The sequence below is a fragment of the Galeopterus variegatus genome, unplaced genomic scaffold, assembly GCF_000696425.1.
Source record: "Galeopterus variegatus unplaced genomic scaffold, G_variegatus-3.0.2 Scaffold1882, whole genome shotgun sequence".
In the NCBI taxonomy this organism is placed as follows: domain Eukaryota; kingdom Metazoa; phylum Chordata; class Mammalia; order Dermoptera; family Cynocephalidae; genus Galeopterus; species Galeopterus variegatus.
Genome location: NW_007727993.1, coordinates 241,035 through 265,578, shown reverse-complemented (window position 1 = coordinate 265,578; position 24,544 = coordinate 241,035). Strand labels below are relative to the sequence as shown.

The following is a 24,544-nucleotide window of genomic DNA, read 5'->3' as shown; positions in this document are numbered from 1 at the left end:
CTTCAGCCCAGACCTCTCTGCAGGCTCCATTCACATATCTCCAACTGCCTTCTGAGCATATCTACCCATAAATACTCATATTAAACATGTTCAAAACTGAAATTTTGTGCTCCCCTAACCAGTTCTTCCTATCTTGGACAGCACCTCCAATTTCTCAAGCCAGAAACCTGTAATTCATACCAGTCACTTCATCATCCTCCCTCCCCACCTAAGAATCATCAACCAAATCCTGTTGTCTCCAGACCGTTTAAGTCTTGTGTGTGTTCCTGCTACACGATCTCCACCTGCCACACTCGTTATAGTCTTCCAACAAACAGCTCTGCCTCCAGTTTTCTTCCAACCTTCTTAGCACTGCTTAACTACCAAGCTGACTCTACTTCAACTTTAAGCATTTCACTGGCTCCCTCTTGCCCTCTGGAAAGTCTAAGACCCTCACTTAGCATGGTGAGATATGGGCCTCTAAAATCTAGCTCCTGCTTACCTTGCCAGCTTCGTAGTTAGCCCCAAACTCCTCCTCCCTTTCCGCAGCCCCACCCTACCTCCCAACCATAACAAAGCACCTGCGGTTCCAGGCTGACCCAACCATTTCATGCCCCACATCTTTGTATATGCTGCTCCTCTACTTAAATGCCTCCCGCAAAAGCCTCGCACTCTTCTGCCTGTCTGACTTACCGAGTCATCCGGCTGCATATCTCTTCTCTAAAGCCTTTCCTCACTACCCCGTTCGCCCTGTAGAACTTCCTATTTTCTATTTGGCCTCTATTATATTCTTCACATACTTTTAGTAAAGCCCTTATAACACTTTATAGTACTTCATGCAATGTCTGTCTTCTATTAAACTGCAAGATCTAGGTGGTGGATCCTCTAGAACAGGAACAGGGAGTGCTCACTGGCTTGTTGGATGAATGAAAGGGTGAATGAGGAACGACTGGCTGAAGAAAAAGGGAAGGTTTTGTGGAGCTGGCATCTGAGCTGAGGTCTGGAGCATGAAAATAATTTTAATAAACTCCTATAAAAGGGGAGGAGAGGATTCTAAGCTGAGGACACAGAATGAACCAAGGTGCTCGGCCAAAGAAAGTAAGTAGGGGTGTGTTAGAGCAATGTACCTCCGAATGGCTGGGGAACAGCAGGGACGAAGTGATGAGCTGAGACAAAGACGGACAGGGTTTAGAATCTATTCATATAGGCAATAGGAAACCAGTATCTAAACCAAGAGGGTGAGATACTCAGAGCTGTGCTTTAGCACGGATGTTCTCGGTAAAGACGGGCAGAAAGAGAGCAACGCCAGCAGAACGCTCAGTTAAGTTCCTCTAAGATTTCAGGCACAAAATGTCATGCATCAGAAGTTTTCACCAGGGTATCTGAAAGCAGAGCGTTGCCATTAGTGAAAGTGGGTAACACAGAAGTAGGAGTGGCCTTGAGAGGGCACAAGGGACACACCGAGTTTTGAAAATATCACACTTGAGATACTGGCATATAGAAATTTGGGTAGAAATATAAATTCCTGAATTTGGGGTTTAATTATGTGTCCATACCTAGAAAACTAAATCATATATATTAAATAATTTTTGTGACTCTACCCTATCTAGGAAATAGAGGAAATAGCTCAAGTGACTGTTAACCTATATTGAACATAATTTTGAATTGTACAGTTCTCTTAAATACTCATGTGTTAATTTAGTCTTGCTTAAGGGAAATTATCATCCTGGATTATAAAAATATTCCACGTTTATACAGAATTTAACATTTAAAAAAATCTTCCATATCCTTTTGTTTTTAATATTTACTTTTAAAACATTGTAACCCCCCACAACAATCTCATTTTACAGATGAAGAAACTAAGAACCAATTAAAAAATTGATGGTGGAACCTGAATTGGAACCCAAGCCATTACATTTTTGATGCAGGTCATTTACCACTTGCCACTGTTGAGAGCTTGCTTACTTTTACCTACTGTTCTTTTGGTTTGGATTACTCATGATATCTGATACAGCTTTGCATGCATAATAATTATCAGTAAAACTTACTAACTGCAAATCATCACCACTATAATGGGGTGTCACTTGGTTTAAGGTAATATTTGAGTTCTAATCAGAAGAGATGAGTGACTAGGTATTAACAGTAAATAATCAGTTGTCATCACAGTGGTGATCATAGAGTGGAGAAAGTAACACCTCAGGTAGTTTATTCCACTCAGAGATTGGTCTGACTTCCCTATGGTGAACGCAATGGTGAGGAGCTTCAAAATTTATTAAGGGTGTCAATCTGGCATGCTGTTTGTTTCCCCTAAGCAAATAAGCAGAACTGAATCCAAGTCCTTGTTGAAGAATATGTACCTTGAACAGTCTGCCATGTGGTGGGCCCTATCAAAATCTTGCTAACAGAATTAAAATTTAGAGAAGACCCTGTAGGGAATATAATTCATCTTTACAATTTTGGACAATCCAAGTTGTATTCTTTAATCAAATTAGATCACCAGAAGGCTGCATCCTGGGGGCACAATAGTTTATCCTGCTTCCAAATCACCTTTCCAAAACCGTCTTTAATGCTTGCTTCTGGATTTTATCAAACATCACTTAGGTATTTGCTGTAAAATTGCTGTTGGAGATACTGATCCTTATATAAGATAGTAGGAGAAAATAATAGTCTTTCTGAGGAACTGATACATTTCCTTCCTAAAAACAGAAACTAATTTGCTTACTATGTTTCCCTTTGTGCCATGACAAAGGAAGCAATAATCACATGAGAAGCTCAACCACAGCAACTCTGTTGACCATTAGGATAGGTACATTTATATTCTCTTCTATACCTGGTTTTAAAATCTAAATTTGTATTTATATTTCTATTTTAATAACAAGTAAATCATTGTCTTTTGTTCTCAATTATCTCAAATCTTTTTTGAAAAAAAGAAAATTGTAAATTACATGATGGGAGATTTATATAGGCTGAATTCTTAATCTGATGTTTTTCTTAATATACTCAGCTATGAAATAACTAACTCTTGGTTGTTCTAAAGATATACTTAAGTAGATCTATTACTCCAGTGGGAAAAAAAAATCAGTTTCAATAGTCTTTTGGTATATAGTAAGGGACAAAATCACAACAAATTACTTACTTTCATGCTATGAACAATCATGGACTGTTTAATATCTTTAACTTTAATAATTTGGTTAAAAACTGAATTCATATGGATCCATGAATAGTCTCTTAGACTAAAAAACAATAAGTTCTATAAACAAGGTCACACCTTGTCCCTTCTAATGTATACAAAACTGTAATATCACTTTTAAATGGTACAGTTGTGTCTCTGCCATATGAACAGGAGGATAAAATGGACACCTATGTATTACAAACCAGGAATAGTATTAAGAGGTAAGGCTTAAAATTCACTAATTAGAGGAACAGAAAAAACCTTGCCTTTAACAAACAGACACTCTCCAATTTTTCAGTTGTTAAATAACTACACACAATAAGTTGATTCATGTGGTGCACTTTTTGCAGCTGGTGGACACATCTAGAGGCTGTTTCGCTTAGACCTACATGCTCTATGGAATTGTCAGTTTTCCTGAGACTCTAGTGGACAATTGGAAATACAGTTCCCTGAAAATTTTCAGATCCAAAGACATCTCTTTATGCTCTATGAGATAACTCTGAGGCTTTAACTCAATGCTAGTTCCAGTGCTAGAGCACAGAGAAAACTATTTCCTACAAACTAACATTTATGAACCATTCTATGAAGTTTGCATGACTTAACTTATTCAGTCTTCACAACAACTCTGCTGGGTGGCACTACTATTACATACAATTTTAGAGAGCAATAACACTTCCTAAATTCACAAAGGCAGTATAAGGCAAGGCGTGGATTTGAACCCAAGTAGTCTAGCTTCAGAACACAGGCTTTTAATAATGGTGTACTCCAACTTGGAAACAACTCCAACTTGGTCTGCAGGCTCCCTCAAGGACACCTCTGCACAAAGGTGAGGTGAGCTTCCACATAGTCAAGAATAGATTGTCAGGCTATTTGATTTTCAAAAGAATGTTAGCTCTCCCACCGGTTCCTCTAGTTTCTAACATTAATGGATCTGCCTTCATATTTCATAGGTCAGTTCTGATCAAAAACAAACCAAAAAGTTTTCTCTAGGGTTCTGCAAAACTCTCAATGAGATAAGGCCTACTTTATCTCTGAGAGATACACTTAAATGATGACACAAACATTCAGATTAGTATTATGCATAGAGTGACAATTTTAATAATATTTCTAATCTGACTCATTCATGAAAGTGGCAGTAACTTCCTACAAATAGAATATAGGTGAATTTTAACATGGAACAATTTCTTTATTCCAGATTATAAACTCATATAGTGACCTGATGAATATAAAAAATGCTTCTAAGTTTTCTCTCATAAAATCAGACATTAAATAATCAAAATGAGATAATTATTTTAGATACCTCCTTCAATGATAGTCTTATATTTTTTTTAAAAAAGTTCTTGTAGACCTTTGGAAGAAAGAAAATTACTTTAAAAATCTTTCAACATTTATCCAATACTTCACAATAATTCTAAGTACTATGCTATTTAACTATGTTCAAGAAAAATGTGTTCAGATAATGATGTTAAGAATTTTATGTATATATTCCTTTCTGTCAGGCTTCAATTTCTAATAATATTATTAGGCAATCACTTGCTTTAAAAAAAAAATTCTGTGCTTGAATTGAGGGAGTTACCTTTCCACTTATTTTTTTTAATAGTTTTTTTTTTGTTTTCTAATCCTTTTTTAATTTTCACATTTATTTGTATATAGTAATTTACATTATAGAAAAAATTTCAAGATCAGTAGATTATTACAACATTAATAAAATTAAATAACAGAAAGTAAAAATGCCTTTCATGGTTTACATTATCTCAGGAAATTTATTTAGTTTGCACTACTTCCTACTTGTCTGGAAAAAAAAAAATACCTTGTTGCTTTTTTAAAAAAAATTGCTGTATACAACACATTAAAAATAAGGCAAAAATAAAGGTCTGAATGTGCAAAAGCTTTTATAAAACAAAAAAGAGAAAACTGTTTAATTCTGATGCTTCACAGAAATTTAAAATGCGATGCAGAAAAGCTTAAATGAGAAAAATCATATATACATATACAGCAAAAATGAAATGGATTCTCTACAATATTTCTAAAGGACTGTGAAGTCATAAACCATATGAAAATTAATGAACGTTTTCAATAAAGTAGAGGAAATTCTAATACATTTTGATCTCTGTATTTCTAAAGAAATAACTTGATACCAGAAATATTAAAAAAGAGTGTTAAAAGTAATTGTTGTCAGGGTGATAACCCAATTACAGATCAAGTTCGGTCACGTACAGGTAGTAACAATAGGGCTCTTTGTGCATGATAGCTTTAGGTCACTAACACAATTCTCAATTGAATAACAAAGACTAGTGCTCTTGGTACTGTGTCTTTTTCACCCTCATCTTAATCCCTCTGAGACCAATTATGTCATATCAGCCTTCCAGATATTCCCAATTTTCATCTACCCAAGGATACATTTTAGCACCCCAAAGTGGGTCTAATACATTAAAATACACTCTATTTTGGAGCTTCAGATATTTATACAAAATGATTACACATAACCCAACTTGCACACCAAAGTGTCACTAGCAACTAACTTGGGGGTAGAGGGAAAGGGGAAAAGTAAGTAATCCTACACAGATATAATGCAATGTAATGTCTATATTTCACAACTGAAGATCATTCAGTGTCTTTTGAAAACTGTAAACAGAAATTATTTGTAAATGTTAGGTTAAAAAAAAAAAAAAAACATAATCTTTAAAGCTTTCAGTTAGTATTTTTCTTTCCTTAATGGTGACCATTTAAAATAACATAGTAGTAAAATTATGATAAACTAATATTTTTGTTTAGTATATTATGGACCAAACATCCGATAGCTTGTTTGAAATGTATGTAGTGGTTTTTACATACTCCAATATGTAAAAATAATTCCTACCCTTCCACAAAGTTTTCTCCTCCTTTCCTTCCAATGTTGCATGGCCCCTGAGTTATCACAAGCCACAAGAGTGTTCTAAGAAAATGCTTGACCGTGCCTCTGCCCTCTAACATGCCTCCCCCTTCTAGGGAAGATGATTACAGATAAATATGGTGGGTAAAAGGGTAAGAAAAGGAGAGAAAAATGAAGAACTCATAAGTTCAAGGGTAGAAATTATGAAATGCTCGCTCATAAAACCTCTGAGAGTTCACTTTGGGCTTTGTGTTCTTGTAGCACAAGCAGGGATGCCATGAGGTGGAGGCGCCCTGAAGTCTAGTAATTGCTCTAAACACTGTCTGGGTGTCTACTTGCTCATATGTGAAATGGGGATAATGCCATCACACTTTTTTCTTTAACAGGAAAGTTGTTATATGGATTTAAAAAAATGGTGATTTCAAAAGTTGAAAAAAAATTCAGTATTGCAATTTTATTCAAAGCCACATAAATACTTTTTACTCTCTAATAACCTATAAATATTTGAGATCAGCATAGTTCAATTAAAATTTATTATTACTGTTATTCTTACATAAACAACCATGGGGAAAAAAACCACTGCACTTTTAATCCTTGCATTAGATTTTAAATACGTTTTTGTCTCAAGAACAATGGAAACTCTTACACATTTGAGGGAAGCAGCAGGAAAGACACTGAATCAGCATAGTTCAATTAAAATTTATTATTACTGTTATTCTTACATAAACAACCATGGGGAAAAAACCACTGCACTTTTAATCCTTGCATTAGATTTTAAATACTTTTTTGTCTCAAGAACAATGGAAACTCTTACACATTTGAGGGAAGCAGCAGGAAAGACACTGTCAGGCTGCACTGCTCAACTATGCCAGGAAAGGCCAGAAAGGAAAGAAAAAGCCCTCTCCTCCTGCCTTCCATTTCTCTAACTTAAAAAAAAAAAAGCAGAAGGACACACTCTCTAACTAAGGAAGAAAGACCAGAATAACAGAAAAGAAGTTAAACCAAAATAGGTTTACTACCATTTATGAGTTGAGGGTTTATGAGATTTCACTCATTCTTCATTAGTTCTCTGATTGAATGTGATCTTTCAGGTTGATATTGTAAAGGACATATTTGAGAAGTAGTCCCAATGATTGATTTTTAATAAAAAGAAATACCTTTCTATGTGTCTGCTGGAGGTCTAGAGTCACAAAACAGATTTTTAAAGTAAAACAAAAAAAAAAAAAGACATTAAATAGTGTGAAAATTGATCACTGGGTTAGTAATTCTGATGCAAAAATCACATTTTGGTGTCTTCACCTATCAAAAGCAGTAATAAGACTTATTAAGCTAGCAAGTTTTTAAAAATATATTGAGAAGATAACAAATATTGCACCTTCAAAAGTATTTTTTATTTACAATAAATTTAAAATTACTACTAAAAAGATAAACATCTACCACAGCAATCAATTCAGATCCATAAGCACTGTTATAACACTATCCACTTTATTAAAAAGGCTTTAACCATCTTTCCGATGTTTTATAGGTGCTCACATTTCTTTTTCACTCAGAGCATTGCTCTTAAGTCTTCAGTGTAATTTCTCCCTACTCTGTGTTCTCCAGGATCACTCTTATCCTCCCCTCTCACTTCCATTTCTTACCCTTTCAAACCCTACACTAGACTTCTCAGAACTTTCTTCCAAACCTATCTGCCCAAACCTAAAATGAAGAGAAACCTGTCAAAAGCAGCCACTGACGCATGATTCTCTTCAACTTTTCTTGTGTCTTCTCTATTTAAACTAGAAATTTTTAATAAAAAATATAAACTATTTAAAGAGACAAAGTCTATATTGTATATGATATTAATGCTCAAAAATTAAGAAAATATATCACTTAAAAAGAACTGACTCAGTACAGAGTCACATTTTATAATTTGCTAAGTAATTATCAATATAGCTATTCACTATTTCTTTTTTTACATGGAATTTCACAAGATAATTTACTGAACAAATGCATAATTGTAGTGACCACTCCAATGCTTCTCAAGGAAATTAAATACTGAAATGGAGGAAAATAGTGTATTTTTCTTATTTCCCAGTAAATGGACACTGAGATGGTGATGCTTATGTGAAAGAATAAAAAAACCATATAAGAAGTTATAGCAATAAAAGAAAACTATCAGATCTTCTGGCCTATCTTTTGAGTAATTTTCTGCTTTAGTAGACATAGTGTTCTTTGGAGAATTTTCTCTCATTTATTCAATTGTCATTTATTGGTTCATCTATTTTTATAAAAATTTTATTCCTTTAACCTTACTCCTTCATTCCCTCAATCAATCAATCAATCAATTGCTGAACCTTTTAAAACCCATCAGTCCCTAGAGGTACACAGATAAAAAGCAGAGTTACTCCTCCTCAAGAGCAGGAGCTTGACAGTCTGGAGAGGGAGGCTACAGGTGCAATGGCACAACTGTAATACAGTGTGGTTCCCAAGGGAGAATGGTACATGGAAGAAGAAAGAGGGCTGGGGAAAACTTTATGCAGAAGATGATGGCCAAGCTGTGTTTTAAAGGAGGAGATTAAATTTGCCTGGTAAAGAACCGGGGAAGAGGTATTCAGAAAGAGGAAACAGCATGTAGAAAAAGTTGAAAATTCATGGAAGTTCTAGTGGAACTTTAATTGATAGAGTTAGGAAAAGAAAAAGAGAGTGTCTCGTGATCAATAACCCCTGAGAGATAAGCCTCGGTCAGATTATGAGGTGCCGTTTGAATCATAATTCCTTGTACATAGTAAATGTTCAATAAATGTTGGCTTCACTATCACCAACAATGCCAAGTTTAATTTAAACTAAAAAACATCTAAGGGAAAATATCTATCTTTTCAACCCCAAATTTTTGTTAAGTACAGTAATTCCCCATTGATAAATAGATGAGTCATTACTAGAAAGGATAAGACTATGGCACACCAAAAAAAATTGTCATAAACGAAGATACTTTAGTAAGCCACAAAATATACATTTCCTAATATGATTCAAGTATAGCCGAAATATTTCAAACTAGAACCCTAATCATTTGTATATAATAATAATAGCATAATGCAAAGGAAATATTTAACATATAGGCTTATTTTTCTGAAGGATACTACTTCTCATTTTTGGTTTTTAATACTTGTCTGTATCTATGTTTTAGAACACAATGCTGGAAATCAAGAAAATCCCAAACTTTTAAACCTGGAGTTCTTATAAATGGAATGACTACACCCAGAAATAAATCTTGAAGGGTTCCTTAGGATTCCTATTAATTGGGGCTGATCGGCAAGGCGTTGAGCCAGTATTCTTATGCAATGTTCCCTTCAAGTCATCTTTGGGCAGTAGCCTTAAAAATTTAGCTGTACCTAAGTAAATATGGTAAGCTCTCAAATACATATTTAGTAAGTTAATTTGCTTAAATTTTTTTTTCCAAACAGTTACAGAGTCTATTACCAATTTGGGTATAAAATTGACACTTAATGAACTTGTGTTTTAATTAAAAGCTCTCTGTTGTAAAACTTTGTACTTCACTTTTTGTTGCTTCCTATATTTTTGACAAACTCATAAATTAAATGCCAATTTGGATTTTTAAAAGATCTAAAGAGTCCACTTTATAAAAAAAAAATTTAAGATATCATTATGGCAGCACCAAATCTCTTTGGGTTTTTTTGCTACCATCAATTCCACATAATTATTTTACAAACAAATTGAGTTCCTACTTATGGACAGAAAATATTTATTAGCACATCTGTATTTCAAAGCTCTTGTTCTGAGAACTCTTCTACATAACTGAACACATTAAAGTAACATTGTTATATAGTCTGCATATTTTTATATTTATTTCTTTAGTAAGAATTATTTTCCATATTTACCTAGATATTTTAGCTTTCTATTTCATCAGAGCATGACAACAGATTTTACCAATATGAGGAATCGGCACTGTCTTCTTTGGAAAGTGCACCTTATAACATGTTTTGCTTTATAGCTCTTTTCAAAACTGGGAACTATATAGAGTGAAGCAAAAAGTGTAATCTATTTTCCTCTCCCAACTCTAAGACCTTCTATCTGGGCCAGACTTTGATATTTGCCCCTTGGCTGAGAATCCGCATATCCAACTTCACACTTAGCTGCAGTGAAGTAGCCCTGCAGGCAGGCCGACTTCAACGAACCACTAGTGGTATCATCATTAAAATCCTGCTGAAGGTCACCATGGTAACCGCCTGCTGAGGCTTCACTGCTGCACTCGGCATCTCCTAATCAGCTACCATGTGAAATGCAAATCCAGACAGTCTGAAAATTAGTCAAGAAGAATAGGGGATGAGGATGCAGATATGTGAAATATTCATGCGCTTCGTGGAAAAAAGAAGACAGCATGAATGACACAACAAAGAAAGGCCCCTGACATTCTTGCTATCATTTTGCATTATTGTTCACACCCTACTGTATTTCCAGGCCTATAGTTCTGAAGTTGGTTTTGTGAAATGCCATACTTATATTCTATATCCAAAATAGTAATTAAAAATGGCTAACATAATAGCATTGACATCAAATAAAGATAATACTTCTAAATTTTCATCTGAAGCTTGGAAGATTTTATTTTAATTACCTGAATACAAATACTATAAAGCAAAATACCAGGCATCATTGATTACCAGTATCAAAACTACTAGAAGAAAGAGTTCTTATTATATTCTAGGCACATAAATGCTTTATGTATAAGGTAAAAATTCTTTAGAGGTATTTATTATTCAAGTTACATGAACTCAAATTTCCTTATATAATACTAAGACCAAATACTACTCATTTCATTCAATAGAAACACTGACAAGATTACCTAATAAGTGAACATTATAATTGTTTTATATTTTTCCTTTGCTCCTTTCCATTTTCCTGGGGCAAAAAATCTGTTGCTCATGAGAAGGTGAGCTGTCCTAACTCAAGACAGTGTTTTCTCTAGGTAGGTCCCCAGTGAGCATTCCAAAAAGAGCTTATGTGAACATATTTTAGTTAACCTGAGACACTGCTATTCTGTATACCTTGTCCTTAAATATTGGCAAAATCATGACACATTAGGCAAAAATGGGAGATGTTTTGTTCAATGAAGAACGGGATGTTGTGTAGAGCCAAAACAACTCATTTCCATGGGTTCCCAAAGCAAGCAAGGATTCAGACTCAGGCCTTAATAAGGTGAAATCTTCTAAAATTTTCAATCTTATCCAATATAATTTTTAACACATCTTCAGTGATAACCTCAAAACATTTCCCCAAAGGAATGTGACTGTAGCAGTGAGGTGATGATAGGACAGATATTGTCAAAGGAAGGAGGATAAAACTTAAAGAATAAGGTTCAGAGAAATGTAGCTAAGAGATGTGTGTTTCCATTTTGGGAAACATGGATGGAAGGGAACTTCTGCCAAAACAGAAAGTTATAATTGTTTGCTGGTCTGTGATCATGAGAACAAGGAATTAGCCCTGTTAGAGGGGCAACGAGACATATCAGAGAAATGTAGCTAAGAGATGCGTGTTTCCATTTTGGGAAACATGGATGGAAGGGAACTTCTGCCAAAACAGAAAGTTATAACTGTTTGCTGGTCTGTGATCATGAGAACAAGGAATTAGCCCTGTTAGAGGGGCAACGAGACATGTTGATTAACTGGAGCCTGGATCTGAGCATTACTTCTGCCCTTTGCAGTGCTCAGTACACTGTAAGGACAGCCACCATCCTTATCACGCCTAGGAACTGGCCAGTTTTACACCACGTGCTGTGTTGTGTTCCACTCCACTTTATGAATTACAGACTCAACTTTTTAAACTACAAGTCTACAAGAGCATGAAAACAGAATGAAAAGTGCTATTTCTGCCACCTATACTATTCCTTTGTATTTCTGGATAAAATGAAATTTCTTAATAAAATAAAAACGTTAAGCAAAATGAACGACAGACAAGCACATGGACTGAAAATGACTTACTTCCTCTGAATAGTGATCTGAAGGAAGAGGTGGGTAGTCACACTGTTCTATCTTCTTACACAGCGAGTATAAATTCATTTTGTCACCATAGAAAGGACTCTGTAATGCAGCCATCTGTAAAATGCTCCCAATGAAACTGATATAGTTACAGGGTAACTTTAAAGGTGATTTCATCAAGTATATTACACTGGGGTAGAAAATAATTACAAATACTTTCAATAAAGTCATCTGGGCATTTTGACTTTTATGAATATCCCTTTCTGAGAATTATTTAATACGTGCTAAAAATCTTACTTCAACTTTTGATTATTTTTTATAAAACATTTAAAATTTCCTAAAATAGAGAAACAGCATATTCTTTATATGTACATATAAGCATAAGCAATATTAAACAATATTAAGAAAAAGAATATATAATAACTTAAAAACTGTAAATATGCCATAAAAACAACTAGCATATCTCATGACAAAACTGACATCACAAGGTATAAGCTCAATCGTATAATGGTCAAAATATAACAAACATAAAACTAAAGCTAAATCTAAATTATAATTAAATTATAATCTAGCAATAGTTTAGGGAATAGAATGGACAGCATTTGATCTTGCATAATAGTTCCTGTGAGGGAAGGTTATTCTGAAAAGTCAAAAAAATCTTCTCAATTTTAATATTAGAACTGATCCCCAAATAGCTTACAATGAATTAGAACGTCTTTCTTTTTCATAATGTCTCAAAAACACTAAATATATTCAAAAGCTCTACAAGTCATAGCTGCAGTTCAAGGTATCTACATGAGACTTTAATTCAGAAAAACATGACTCAAAGGACGAACAACTTTAAAAAAGACATTACTGAATTTAAATTTATTTTAAGACAAGCTTCTAACTTGACATTTAAAGTGCAAGCAAGCACTGTGGTAAGCACGGTTACAAAGTAAAAATTCAATTTAAAATGTTCGCATCCTGTTCAAAACCCTCTAAATCTTTGAACCGCAGCAGCAAGAATACAACATGGAGTGCCAGGCTGCCCCAAAGTCAGTCACCCTTTTCTACATGTGCTAATAAGTTTGATTTTGGAAGGACAATGTGTACATTCCCCAGACAGGCAGAGTGTGTGTGAAACACGCTAGTCCATGCTGGGCTACTCAGTGAGCGTCAGTGGGGACAGGACAAGCTGAAAATGGCTCTCATCTGTCTTCTGTGCTCCAGACAGAGCTTTAACTCTTTCAGAGCCTTAACAATGAGGGGACGGGATTAGAAATCAAACCCACAAAGTAGCTCAACAAATTTTTATCTAGCCTACATTTTACATGAAACCTACATACACCTACATAGAACAACCTTAGGAACAGTTGTTCTACATGAATAGAAAGAAGTAAAACAATTCAAATGTCCCTAATCATATAAAACACTCCATCCAGGAAGAAATTTCTAAAAGAGGAACTACAATAATAATTATGTTTTCGTTTGTTGAAAATGCAAGGACACTTTCTGATAAAATAGAATATTAAAAATACTACCTTAAAAAATATACCGTATATATAAACTATAGTCTCCCCATGTTTGCGAAACCTTAAGTAAACGTACATATATTCATTATCATATGCTAGGAGTTCATTATAGTACTTTTGTCTCGATACTGCAGTGTTAAAAAAAAAATCTGAATGTCCCCTAAGGAGTTAAACAGGAATAGTATATTTTCATGCATCTCCTGCTTTGACAGATGAAAAATGTCAACTGTCCTGTTTTTATTTTCAAGCTTTTGCACTATTCATCTGGTTCATTAGTGCATCTCGATGCTGCCCCTGACAGCTGCTCGCCCTCTCCTCCCAGCAGCTGAATTTTTCAGGCTAATTTGATCCTCCACACTGAGACGATCGCTAGAATGATTGACTTGCTCCCTGACCTCCAGGGTCTGACTTTCCTGATTAGTATTCTGGGGGTGTCGGAGGGACGAAAGCCCACTGTCTGTCTTCGGGGCTGGTGGCAGCTCTCTTTTTTTTTGAACTGTAAGCCACCAACCTACAACCCTGTAAGGATGCAATTGCTGCGCTGAACAATAAAGGAAATGTGTAAAACCTACTTTTCCATGTAAAGGTCCGTGTAGCAAAAGCACAGCATCTTGATTTTAATTAGTAAAGTCTACTTTGTTGCATATCAATTAAAACTGTACTGCTAGTTTTTTTTTTTTTTTTAATTTGAGGTTTCAGGAATATTTGAAAGTCTAATTTTCTGAGTTTAAAATACATTTTCAAAAAAGGCTTCCTACTCCATTGTTAACAGTAACTTCTTAGTGAGATGCAATATAAAATGTCTGTGAAGTTATGGATAATTTTTATTGCTAGGTATTTGTATTAACATTTTATTGAAACATAACTGAAAGGAGATAGAACATAAAGGTCAATTAAATCTTCAGAAAAATACTAGTTCTTCCAAAACACTTGCATGAAGGAATCAAAAAAATGCATTGAGATAAAAACTAATATCAGCATGATAAACACTTTAACTGGAAATCACCCACAACACGTATAACTCACGGATGTAGGAGTGCCCAAAGAAATAATTTTTATTTTGGTGATCATTTTAAGTACACATAGAAATGGGACACTGCCTCTCAAAGGCAAATTCAGAATAAATTATTTCAATTTTGAAATGAGAGTCTGCTGGCTCTAAAAGAATTATGCAAACTTCCACAAAAAAAACACTTATTACTTCAACTGAACTTTCTCATTGCTAAATTTATCTCATTATTAGAAACCAATTTGCTGTTTACTTTTAGGTGTTTAAAAGGAAAATGTTGCTTTGACAATATTAGACTATGGCCTGAAGGGATCTAAGGTTACCTAAGCAGATATAAAATATTTTAAATGTAGAAAAGTGACTAACTTCTAAACATTATAGTAATAATATAATGTAACCAGTTATTTTCAACATTGTACCAAATTACTAACAGAATATAATATAGTGAGCATAAATCTCTTGTAATGTCACATGCAAACATAAAAACATATTTTGTCACATCCCTAATTTATAATTTTTCATAATAAAAATATCCTAGGGATGAGTTTATTTAAAAACATTTAAAAATCCTTTCATTCTAGGTAGTCATTAGTCACTTTAGTAGAAAGAGCAAAAATAAACAATTTCAGGTTCCTTAAATTAAGGAAATTTTAATCTGCAGTTGGTAAAATAATAAAAGGTCATGACATACATTAAAAACAAAAACACCTTTTAATGCTCCACTTCCAAATAATAGTGATGCAATTAAAATAGATGACTTCATCATATATTTCATTTAAGTAAGGAGGACAAGAGACACAAAATATAGAGTAAGAAATACATTGGTCTCTTTCTATCCACTTTAGATTTCCTATATATATATATTGTGACATGAAAATGATTTTATGTATTATGTTTCTTTACTATATTAAAATAAGGAGGACAAGAGACACAAAATATAGAGTAAGAAATACATTGGTCTCTTTCTATCCACTTTAGATTTCCTATATATATATATATTGTGACATGAAAATGATTTTATGTATTATGTTTCTTTACTATATTAAAACTCACTTAGATGTAGACTAGTTTTTCTTTAATGGCTTTGACTCAAAGCCTATAAAATTACCATTCAATTAAAAAATAAAATTATAGAAGCCACTAGCTTGAGATACTCTGATACCATTGCTCTATAATATAGATGTAAAAAGTTTTAGTAATATGCCTACTCCATCATCCAAATTATTGCTCTGCAACATTTCTAGAAGATTTACCTACATGATTCCATCTTCCTTTGATAAATCATCACCAGGAGAGAAAATATTTCACTGAGCTTTACCAATACAAATTGTTACTCATGGAAACTAAATTAAGTGATAATCTAGAATTATCTGTTTGCATACTATCCTTAAAACTGAATTATTTTACACCTATGTAAAAGTGAAACAAAATATTAATAAAGATATTTACTATACTTTTGTATTTTAAATCCATTCCATTATGCCTCTCCTGCCAATGCAGATAAGCAAGTTTTTTCATAGATGTTCAAATGCATATTTGTATAAATGCAAGATATGCAGAAAAACATTATATTAACATAAAAGTTAACACTGGAAAAATAAAATTCTCATCAAAAGGACACAATTTAAAAGTGTATTAAATGAAGCAAATATGTAGAAATGCATAGCTATTAAATTCCAGTATAAAAAGTTATTAACTCAATGAATTAATTCTACATAATTAAAAGCTGATTATTAGACACCATCCAGAAAAAAGTAAGTATATACTGTAAGGACAGGGGAAATACATTACAGTAAGTAAAAATGTATCAGTATATGGAATTTATCAACATTACCTACCTCATATAGTAGACAGCCAAGAGACCAGATGTCAGATTTGAAGTTATATCCATTTTCATGTATTCTCTCGGGAGACATGTAATAAGGTGTACCCACTGCAAAAAACAAACCAAATAAAACAAGAGAAGTATAAAAATAAAGATGCAGCTATGGTAAGAAAACATATACAAAAATTGGGGGTTAAAAATGTCACCAAAATAATTCATTAGAATCAGAAAATTGTTTTTGTGAATACTGAAAACTTTTAAATTTCTTCTTTACTCGCCTACCCTTAAACAGCACAGTAACATCTATACTATATTTAAAAAGGGTGTGATGGGTTAAACTTTATTTCCTTTTGCTCAATCCGGGGAGAATCTAGAGAGCATAACTAAAAGGGGGGTGGGGGGACGGGGAGTAATTCTGACAAGAAAACCTACTTAAGTGACTTACATTGGCTTTATTTCCTTATTTTTTAAAAATATGGCTTGCATATCACAAACAATTAAACATGATAATCACTTATTTTAAAACAGAGTATTATATAACTACTTAGTGGAGTATGTATAAATATATCATACTTATTAACTTTTATAGAAACATCCCTTAAAACATAGCTGTGGTTATTAAAGAATAACATAACCATTAACACTTGGTGCCTTAGTCACTCTCACTTTAGGAATAATAGACAGACTTTTGTATATCAAAGGGTTATGTAATAACAACATATGTGAAACGGTCCTGACATCTCTGGAAAAACACCTGAGTTATCGCTAGTACTGAGGCCTTTTTAGGGACAAGATACTCTAGGTAACTTTTGTTTTTGTTTGTTTTGATGCGCTAAAACATTTTTCTCTATTCTTATGACCATTTTAGAAAATGCAAATACAGACTTTTGTATATCAAAGGGTTATGTAATAACAACATATGTGAAACGGTCCTGACACCTCTGGAAAAACACCTGAGTTATCGCTAGTACTGAGGCCTTTTTAGGGACAAGATACTCTAGGTAACTTTTGTTTCTGTTTGTTTTGATGCGCTAAAACATTTTTCTCTATTCTTATGACCATTTTAGAAAATGCAAATATTTATTAAATATTTTAAAATAAACAAAAGCATATACATTATATTTTGAAGGGTAAAAACATTTATATCACTTTCAAAGTGATTATCTTTGATATCAAACTTAGATGGCTATTATTTCACTATCATTAGCTTAAGGCTTTTTGTCAAATAGAAAATCAAAGTTTGAGAACATGTAGGAATCTTATTTACCTGAGGCAAGAGCTACTAAAAATACACTGCTACTCATGGAGAAAAGGGCTTTCTCTTTTCTTTTCTTTTCTTTTTATTAATTTCAAGAACTCCCCAAGTATTTACTGTAAATCTTAATGAGATTACCCCCACAATACTGAACAGGGGTCTTTGGTCAGAGGCAACAAAAAGAGCGACACCAATCATCAAAGCACTATCTTCAAAGGCAGGAGTCACTTTCCTAAAAGGATAATGTAATAACCTAATAGTTGTATGTGGAAACTATACTGTACTAAAAGTGAAAACATCATGAACCATGTATCCAAGAAATCCTTCCTATAAGAGACCATTTTTACTAATAATGGATAATCGTAGTCAGAATGAAAGAAAGGGAGGCATTTATGGAAGTGAAGAAGAAAAGTAAAGAAAGAATATGCAAACAAGTGGATAAAAATTTAAATACAATATGAACTATTCAGGTATGAAATTAATAAGACAAGCTTTAAGAAATAAATGATTTAATTGCAGCATTTCCTTTGAAGACAAACAAGTAACTTTGCCAATTTCTGTAGTATCAGAAAAGCACAGAAACTTTTAAAAATAGCTAAGTGTAAAGAAGCTGTGTCACTGTGTAACAGAAACACAAGCTATCTAGCTTTGGGACTTCTAACCACTTTCACTTGTAGTTTGCATAAGCGACACCAATTATTCGAAATATTTACACACTCTCTCCATTTAAGGATGGATGGTAGGCACAGTTGGAATACTAAAAGGGCTCTGCACAGGCTCCTGGTTTCAGGACATAAAGCAAGTGACTGGCAGTGAGGAATGTGCAGAGAGAGGCTTCATGGAATCCACAGGGGGCAACTGAAAACACTGAGGCTTGAAGGTTCAGAGTTTACCAAAAGCAAAGGTAATTTTACCCAGTAGCTCTGGGAAACCTGCTGATACATTAGGGGTTTGATATGAGTGCGAAAGATTGATGATAGGGAAAAAGAAGAACAAATGCTGGCATTTTACAGAGATTAGCCCCAGCATAACACCTTAGCTGCAACACAAACTGAACTCACCAACGACCCAAGTGAAGGGAGCAGGGGGAAAGAATGGTTAGGAATTCTGCTAAACTAAGCTTAAAATGTAAAACAAAAAATAAAAACTAATGTACATAAAAGTCTTTTCTAGTTAGCTGTGGGAAGTCATTACAAAAAGTTACATACTCAGTTAACCATGCTACTTCAAACTTAAGACACCGATTCTTCTTCATATCATATTATATACCAAACTTCTTTATACTAAATATGCATGTTTTACTTCTACTTAAATTCCATATATCTTGAATGTATATTAAAATTTAAAGCTAAGTATGCTACTCACCTCTTTGATCGACACATTTCCAAAGAGTCATTATATAATAAGAAGAGTAAGTTTGTATTCTGCACTATAATTATTAATTGGATAAATTCATAATTAACTGCTGAACACAGACCTAACAAGGTCCTACTGTCTCCCTCTGACATGCTCCCCGACTTGCCCCTCCGCTCTGGGCACGGGCTCTTCCTCTGACTGACACTGAGCAAAGAGATTCAGCCCCATCACGTAGATGACTTGTCAGTACCTCTCTCTATCTAACAGAGTGGCCTAAAAAAAGTTTAAGCACTCAGGAAAATCTGCAATACATTTAAATGCAGTGATATGTTTTCAACATTTCAAAGTTAATAAAGATATAATTATTTCCTAAAAACCTTTTTTTAAAATCCATGACAGCTGTGTCTGTGATTACTGTTGCCTCAAGAATGTTGTGACTTTTAACAGTTGTACAAGAAAAGGGAGACTTGGGGAGTGATATGATTAGACATTAAAACGATCACGCAAATTACTATGTATTGAGGAGCTGAAGACTACAAGATGCATAATTACACTTATCTTTCAAGAATTTATGGTTGTAGGTAAAATGAGAACACATTCTCCAATAGCAGGTAACTTACGCCATTTTAACCTCCTGACATGAATAAAAGCAAGGAAGAAATGGATAACCTAATAAAAACCAGAGAAAGGCTGACTCTAGGGGAAAATTGTTAACAAATGAAAATGCTATCTATCTGACCTTTCTTTAATCTATATTAATATTACATTAAAATATACTAAGGCAGTCTTTCAAATGTAAAGTCATTTCAAATGTAAAATCATTTCAACATTAATTGACTTATTCTAGCTATATGAGAAAAGTTTTAAAGTGTATACTCCATAAACAATAAATACATTCTAAAATTTATTCTGAATAAAATGAAGATCGATTTCCAGAAGTTCTGAAATATGTTGAACAGAGACAACAAATTCTGCCAAGAAGCTGTTATTATGGAAGATATGAGTAAATTAATTAATAATTTTCATTTCTTCAGAACAGATTACATACAAAATTTTTTTGATAGTTTAGCTAAAAATTTTGCACTATAATGTCTGCAAAGAGGTGGGTGACAAAAAAATAGAACTGAAGCATCTTAATATATGGTTAGATTTTTATGGCTTTTTTTGTTTGTTTTTTTAAATACTGGAAGTTGCACAAAGCCAGTCAAAGGTCAAGAAATCTCTTTCACATCTTACCTTTGCCACTAACTAGCTAGGAACAGTTAACATCTCTTTTCCTTCACTTTCCTCATCGGTAAGATGAAGTAATGAGAAAGATGAGGTGACCTCTGAGATCCCTTTTGCTCTAAAATTCTACCGTAGTTATAAGCACTCTGCAAAAATCCATGTGGAAAATGAGATTTAAAAAATTTGATATACTCTTTTTTTTAAACTATTACTTAGGGCAGCTCAGTGAGAGTGTTTTTAAGTCAGAGAGCACAAACAAGCAAATTTAGTTTAGAAATGTTGCTTCTTTCTTTTGGAATTAGAGCAAACTGCAGAAAAGAAAGCTCTGGACATTCCTTGTTGGGAAAATTCAAAGAAGACAAGTCATTTTATACCTCGGTTTGATTTAAAAACACACACACACTACTTTAGGGAACAGGAATTAATTTCCATTCTCTCCTTCATACTCATGAGTCAGCCCAGAAATTACGTTGGCAGACCGAATGGAGAAAGGCCAAATGTATCTCACTGTAAGGACTGTTATCGGAGGTCAGTATAGAATGGCCGAGTGGCAGATCAAAGTCTCTTCTGCAAAAGACACTTATAAAACAAAAGTTGACGTCTTTTAAGTGTAACTGATAACATCTAAGAGCTTTAATAATGCTGAGAGCACATTTTATTATTATTGTTCCTCTGCTCCAGGCACTGTATTAAATGTATCACAAGTACTATCTTGCTGAATTTTAACAAAAGTTTATCAGGTCTTAACGCATGGCATACACTGTTCTAGGTGCTGGGAGAAAGAGGTAAAAGGACGAGTCCTTGATCTCATGGCGCCCACAGTCTAGAGAAACAGGTACTATTATGAGGTGGCTTTAGGAGACGTTGTTACTATTTTAGAGAGAAAGCATAGGGAGGTCGCATGGCATACACTGTTCTAGGTGCTGGGAGAAAGAGGTAAAAGGACGAGTCCTTGATCTCATGGCGCCCACAGTCTAGAGAAACAGGGACTATTATGAGGTGGCTTTAGGAGACGTTGTTACTATTTTAGAGAGAAAGCATAGGGAGGTCAGATAACTTGCTGAAGACTACAAAACTAGTAGGTGTGGTCCAGGAATTTAAACCCAGGTAGTTCTGCCCCTTGCATTTAAGCAGATACTTATTTCATTAAAACTGACCACTATGAAATATGAAAACATCCTGAAAAAAATATCATATTTTTCCAGACTAAGAAGCAGAGAAATCTTCTACAAGTCACAGTATGTACAAATGAAAAGCCAGGAATAAGGTTCCAGGTTCAGTGGGCTCCATGTGAAAATGATGCTACTTCTGCAGCTACTCTGATTGTTTTAAATAAATACTTGTTATAGTGGCTGAGAGGTTAAATGAGCACAGTTTAAAATTAGATAATAGCTTCTTCCCAGAGTAATTACTTAAATCAAGAAAGGATTGAAAGTTAAAAATAAATCAGTGAAAGCAGCTTACAGTACGGACTGAACATATGCTGCCTGTACGGCTCCAAACCACTTTGAACAATGGAGGGATATAAGATCCATAGAGAGGTGCTAGGGAAAGGTGTGGGAAAAACAAGTATGTGACCACAGGTGGCACATGGCACCAAAAATGAAATTGTTTTAATGCCTGGTTGAAGAACACTGTTTTCCAAGTTGAAATCAGAGGATATATCACACGTGGAAATGGTGTGGGGAACAAGAATTATACACTCAAGAGACTCTAGTGTGAAAATTCTGATATCCAGCTTGAATGATGGCCATGCATTTACTCTGCTGGCAATATCACAAAATCAAAACCATTTGTCTCATTGCAAAAGGTAAATAGGAGTTCAAGCAATCCTATAACAAAAACAACAACAACATAGTTCCCCCCAAGGGGGTTCAAATATTTGTCTAGCACAAGAATCAATATTGCAGAGTTTTAGTTAGCTTTTTAAAAAATCTATCCTGTTTTCAGCATGTACGACAAGCACATATAACAAAAAAATTCACACATGGACATGCAAAAAGAAAATTCTCCATCTTTCCTCTTCTAGGGGACATTATGAAAGCTAGTACATTGCCACATTGAAAGATTATTAATCTACCTGTTCTCATTTGTTTTTCTTCTTTCGCTAGGGCAAGCAGCCAGACAGAGAAAAAGAAAATTCTCCATCTTTCCTCTTCTAGGGGACATTATGAAAGCTAGTACATTGCCACATTGAAACATTATTAATCTACCTGTTCTCATTTGTTTTTCTTCTTTCGCTAGGGCAAGCAGCCAGACAGAAAGCACTTCATTGACTATATAAGAAATATAATTTTGGTCCAAACAGATTTTCTTGAATAGCAGACAATTACCCCGATTACTTATAGACAGACACCCTTGGAGTCCATGATGTAGTTAGATTTAGTAACAGATTAATTTTTCTAATTAAGTTTTCTTACAAGTACTTCTCCCCTCCTATATTCCAGCCCATGATGGAGTAAGACACTGAGAAGCAGGATTGCTAGTAAAGTAGGAAGCCCCTCGGTAATTAAAATTTGGCAAATAATTTTTTAAAAAGAGAATTGCCAATAAGCAATGATAGAAAAGGGTTGTTTGCAAAATTTGCATTAAGCCAAATGTGGTATTTTCTCCCTTGAGAAGTAAATATAAGTCACAATGCAATAAAATACCTACAAAGGTCCATAATAAGAATGTGAAAATTTAATATCAAAACATGTGTTCAAAGAGAAAGTTCTTAATTTCAGTCATGCAAACTTTCATTAAAACCTCTGACTTTTAAACAATTTCACTGAATCAGGCTTTAGAGGAGGATACCAATGGCTCCCCAACTGTCAAGTCTATTACAATGGTATGACAGGCAGAATTCTGGCCTCCATGGTCTCTGCCGCCTGGTGTTAACATCTGCTTATGTCGTGATACATGGCAAAAAGGACTGCAGATGTAAGGTTGCAGACCTTAAAATAGGGAGAATATCCTAGGATAGCAGTGAGAGAGACGACAGAAAGGGCAGGAAAGAGCTGAAGTGTGAGAGGGGCTCTACTCGCCACTGCCAGCATTGAGAAACTGGAGGAAGGGAACCGAGAACCAAGGACTGAGGGCAGTCTCTCGACACTCCCACAACACCAAAGAACTGAATGCTGCCAACAACCGGAGCAGGGAGGAAATGGAATCTCCCCTGGAGCCTCTGGAAATCCTACAGGCACCTCGATTTTCGCTCCGTGATAGCCATGATGAACTTCTGGCCAACATAACCGCAAAATGATAAATTTCTGTTGTAAGCCACAAAACATGTGGTAATTTGTTAGGGCAGCAATAGAAAGTGAATTCAAATGTGTTAATGATTCATGCACTGCTGAGAGAAAGAGGAACATTCAGTTCAATGTGCTGAAAACCTACTGTATAACAAGGACTACATGAAGCTCTGAGGGGATAAGGAGAAAAAGGTATATAGTTCAAAAAATGTTTGACCTCTATGAGTTCATAGGTCATTCTGGGATGGGGTGTGCATTTTTAGTTTTCCTTTTTTCTGAGGGGTGGAGGGAGTAGGCAAGAGAAGCCAATACATTTATCATAAAGAGAATAATACGGTAAATAATGCGGTATATAAGGGCTAAAATTATGGTCTTTTGTAATCTAAATGAACTCTGGCTTGGTCGCTAATAAAAGTCTAAGCTAGGTAATCATACCTACCTCAAAGGGCTGTTGAATTAGAGATGCAGAACAGAAAACAGTTAATATGCTCCACTGCACTTACACAGTTGGTATTTGAAGCTTGGTATGTAATAATTTTTGTTATAAATGTGTTTATAAAATAAGGTGCTTATCACAGGAAAGTCTGGCAGGGATAACTACAGATTTATTGGTGCAGAGAAAAGTCACCAGGGTTCAATATTCTAGTGAACTTCATGAATCATTCTGGATTTAATTCTGCTCAGAATTTCCCAATTTAGAAAGATGACAATTGCCTGAGGCTACATATGGCTCCCTCTTCACCACCTACCACCCATTCCCATTAAGAGAGTTATTTACCCTTTGGTTGCAATAGCTACAAATATGTCACAAAAATAAACAAGTAGAAAAAGGATATAAACAATATTTTAAAAAAATATAATAATGAAGTATGTTTCCTTTATCTCAGGGCCACGGATAATGCTTACATTTATTATTTCTGGTTCTCCTCTTCCCGGGCACATAGGAGAATTCTATTTCCCTGCTCCCTTGAGATAGGCATTTCCATGAGACTTGCTTTGGCCAATGAAATGTGAAAGGAATTTGTGTTATATTCAAGCAGAAGGGTTTAATTAAGAGCGAGTAAGTGATTCTCCATGCTCTCTTTTCCTCAAAGGATGACCAAAAAAAAAAAAAAAAAAAAAAAAAAAAA

General features: G+C 34.4%; 1 protein-coding gene across 1 annotated transcript in view; it reads right to left on the bottom strand.

Moving 5' to 3' along the window:
* Positions 1-24,544, bottom strand: part of NEK7 (NIMA-related kinase 7) — a 100,039-nt gene that overhangs the window by 6,393 nt on the left and 69,102 nt on the right. The window contains exons 9-10 of the mRNA XM_008579421.1: positions 16,357-16,451; positions 11,999-12,112 (exon numbers count right to left, since the gene is read on the bottom strand). Of these exons, the coding sequence (XP_008577643.1) occupies positions 11,999-12,112; positions 16,357-16,451 (209 nt within the window). The remainder of the gene's footprint in view (positions 1-11,998; positions 12,113-16,356; positions 16,452-24,544) is intronic.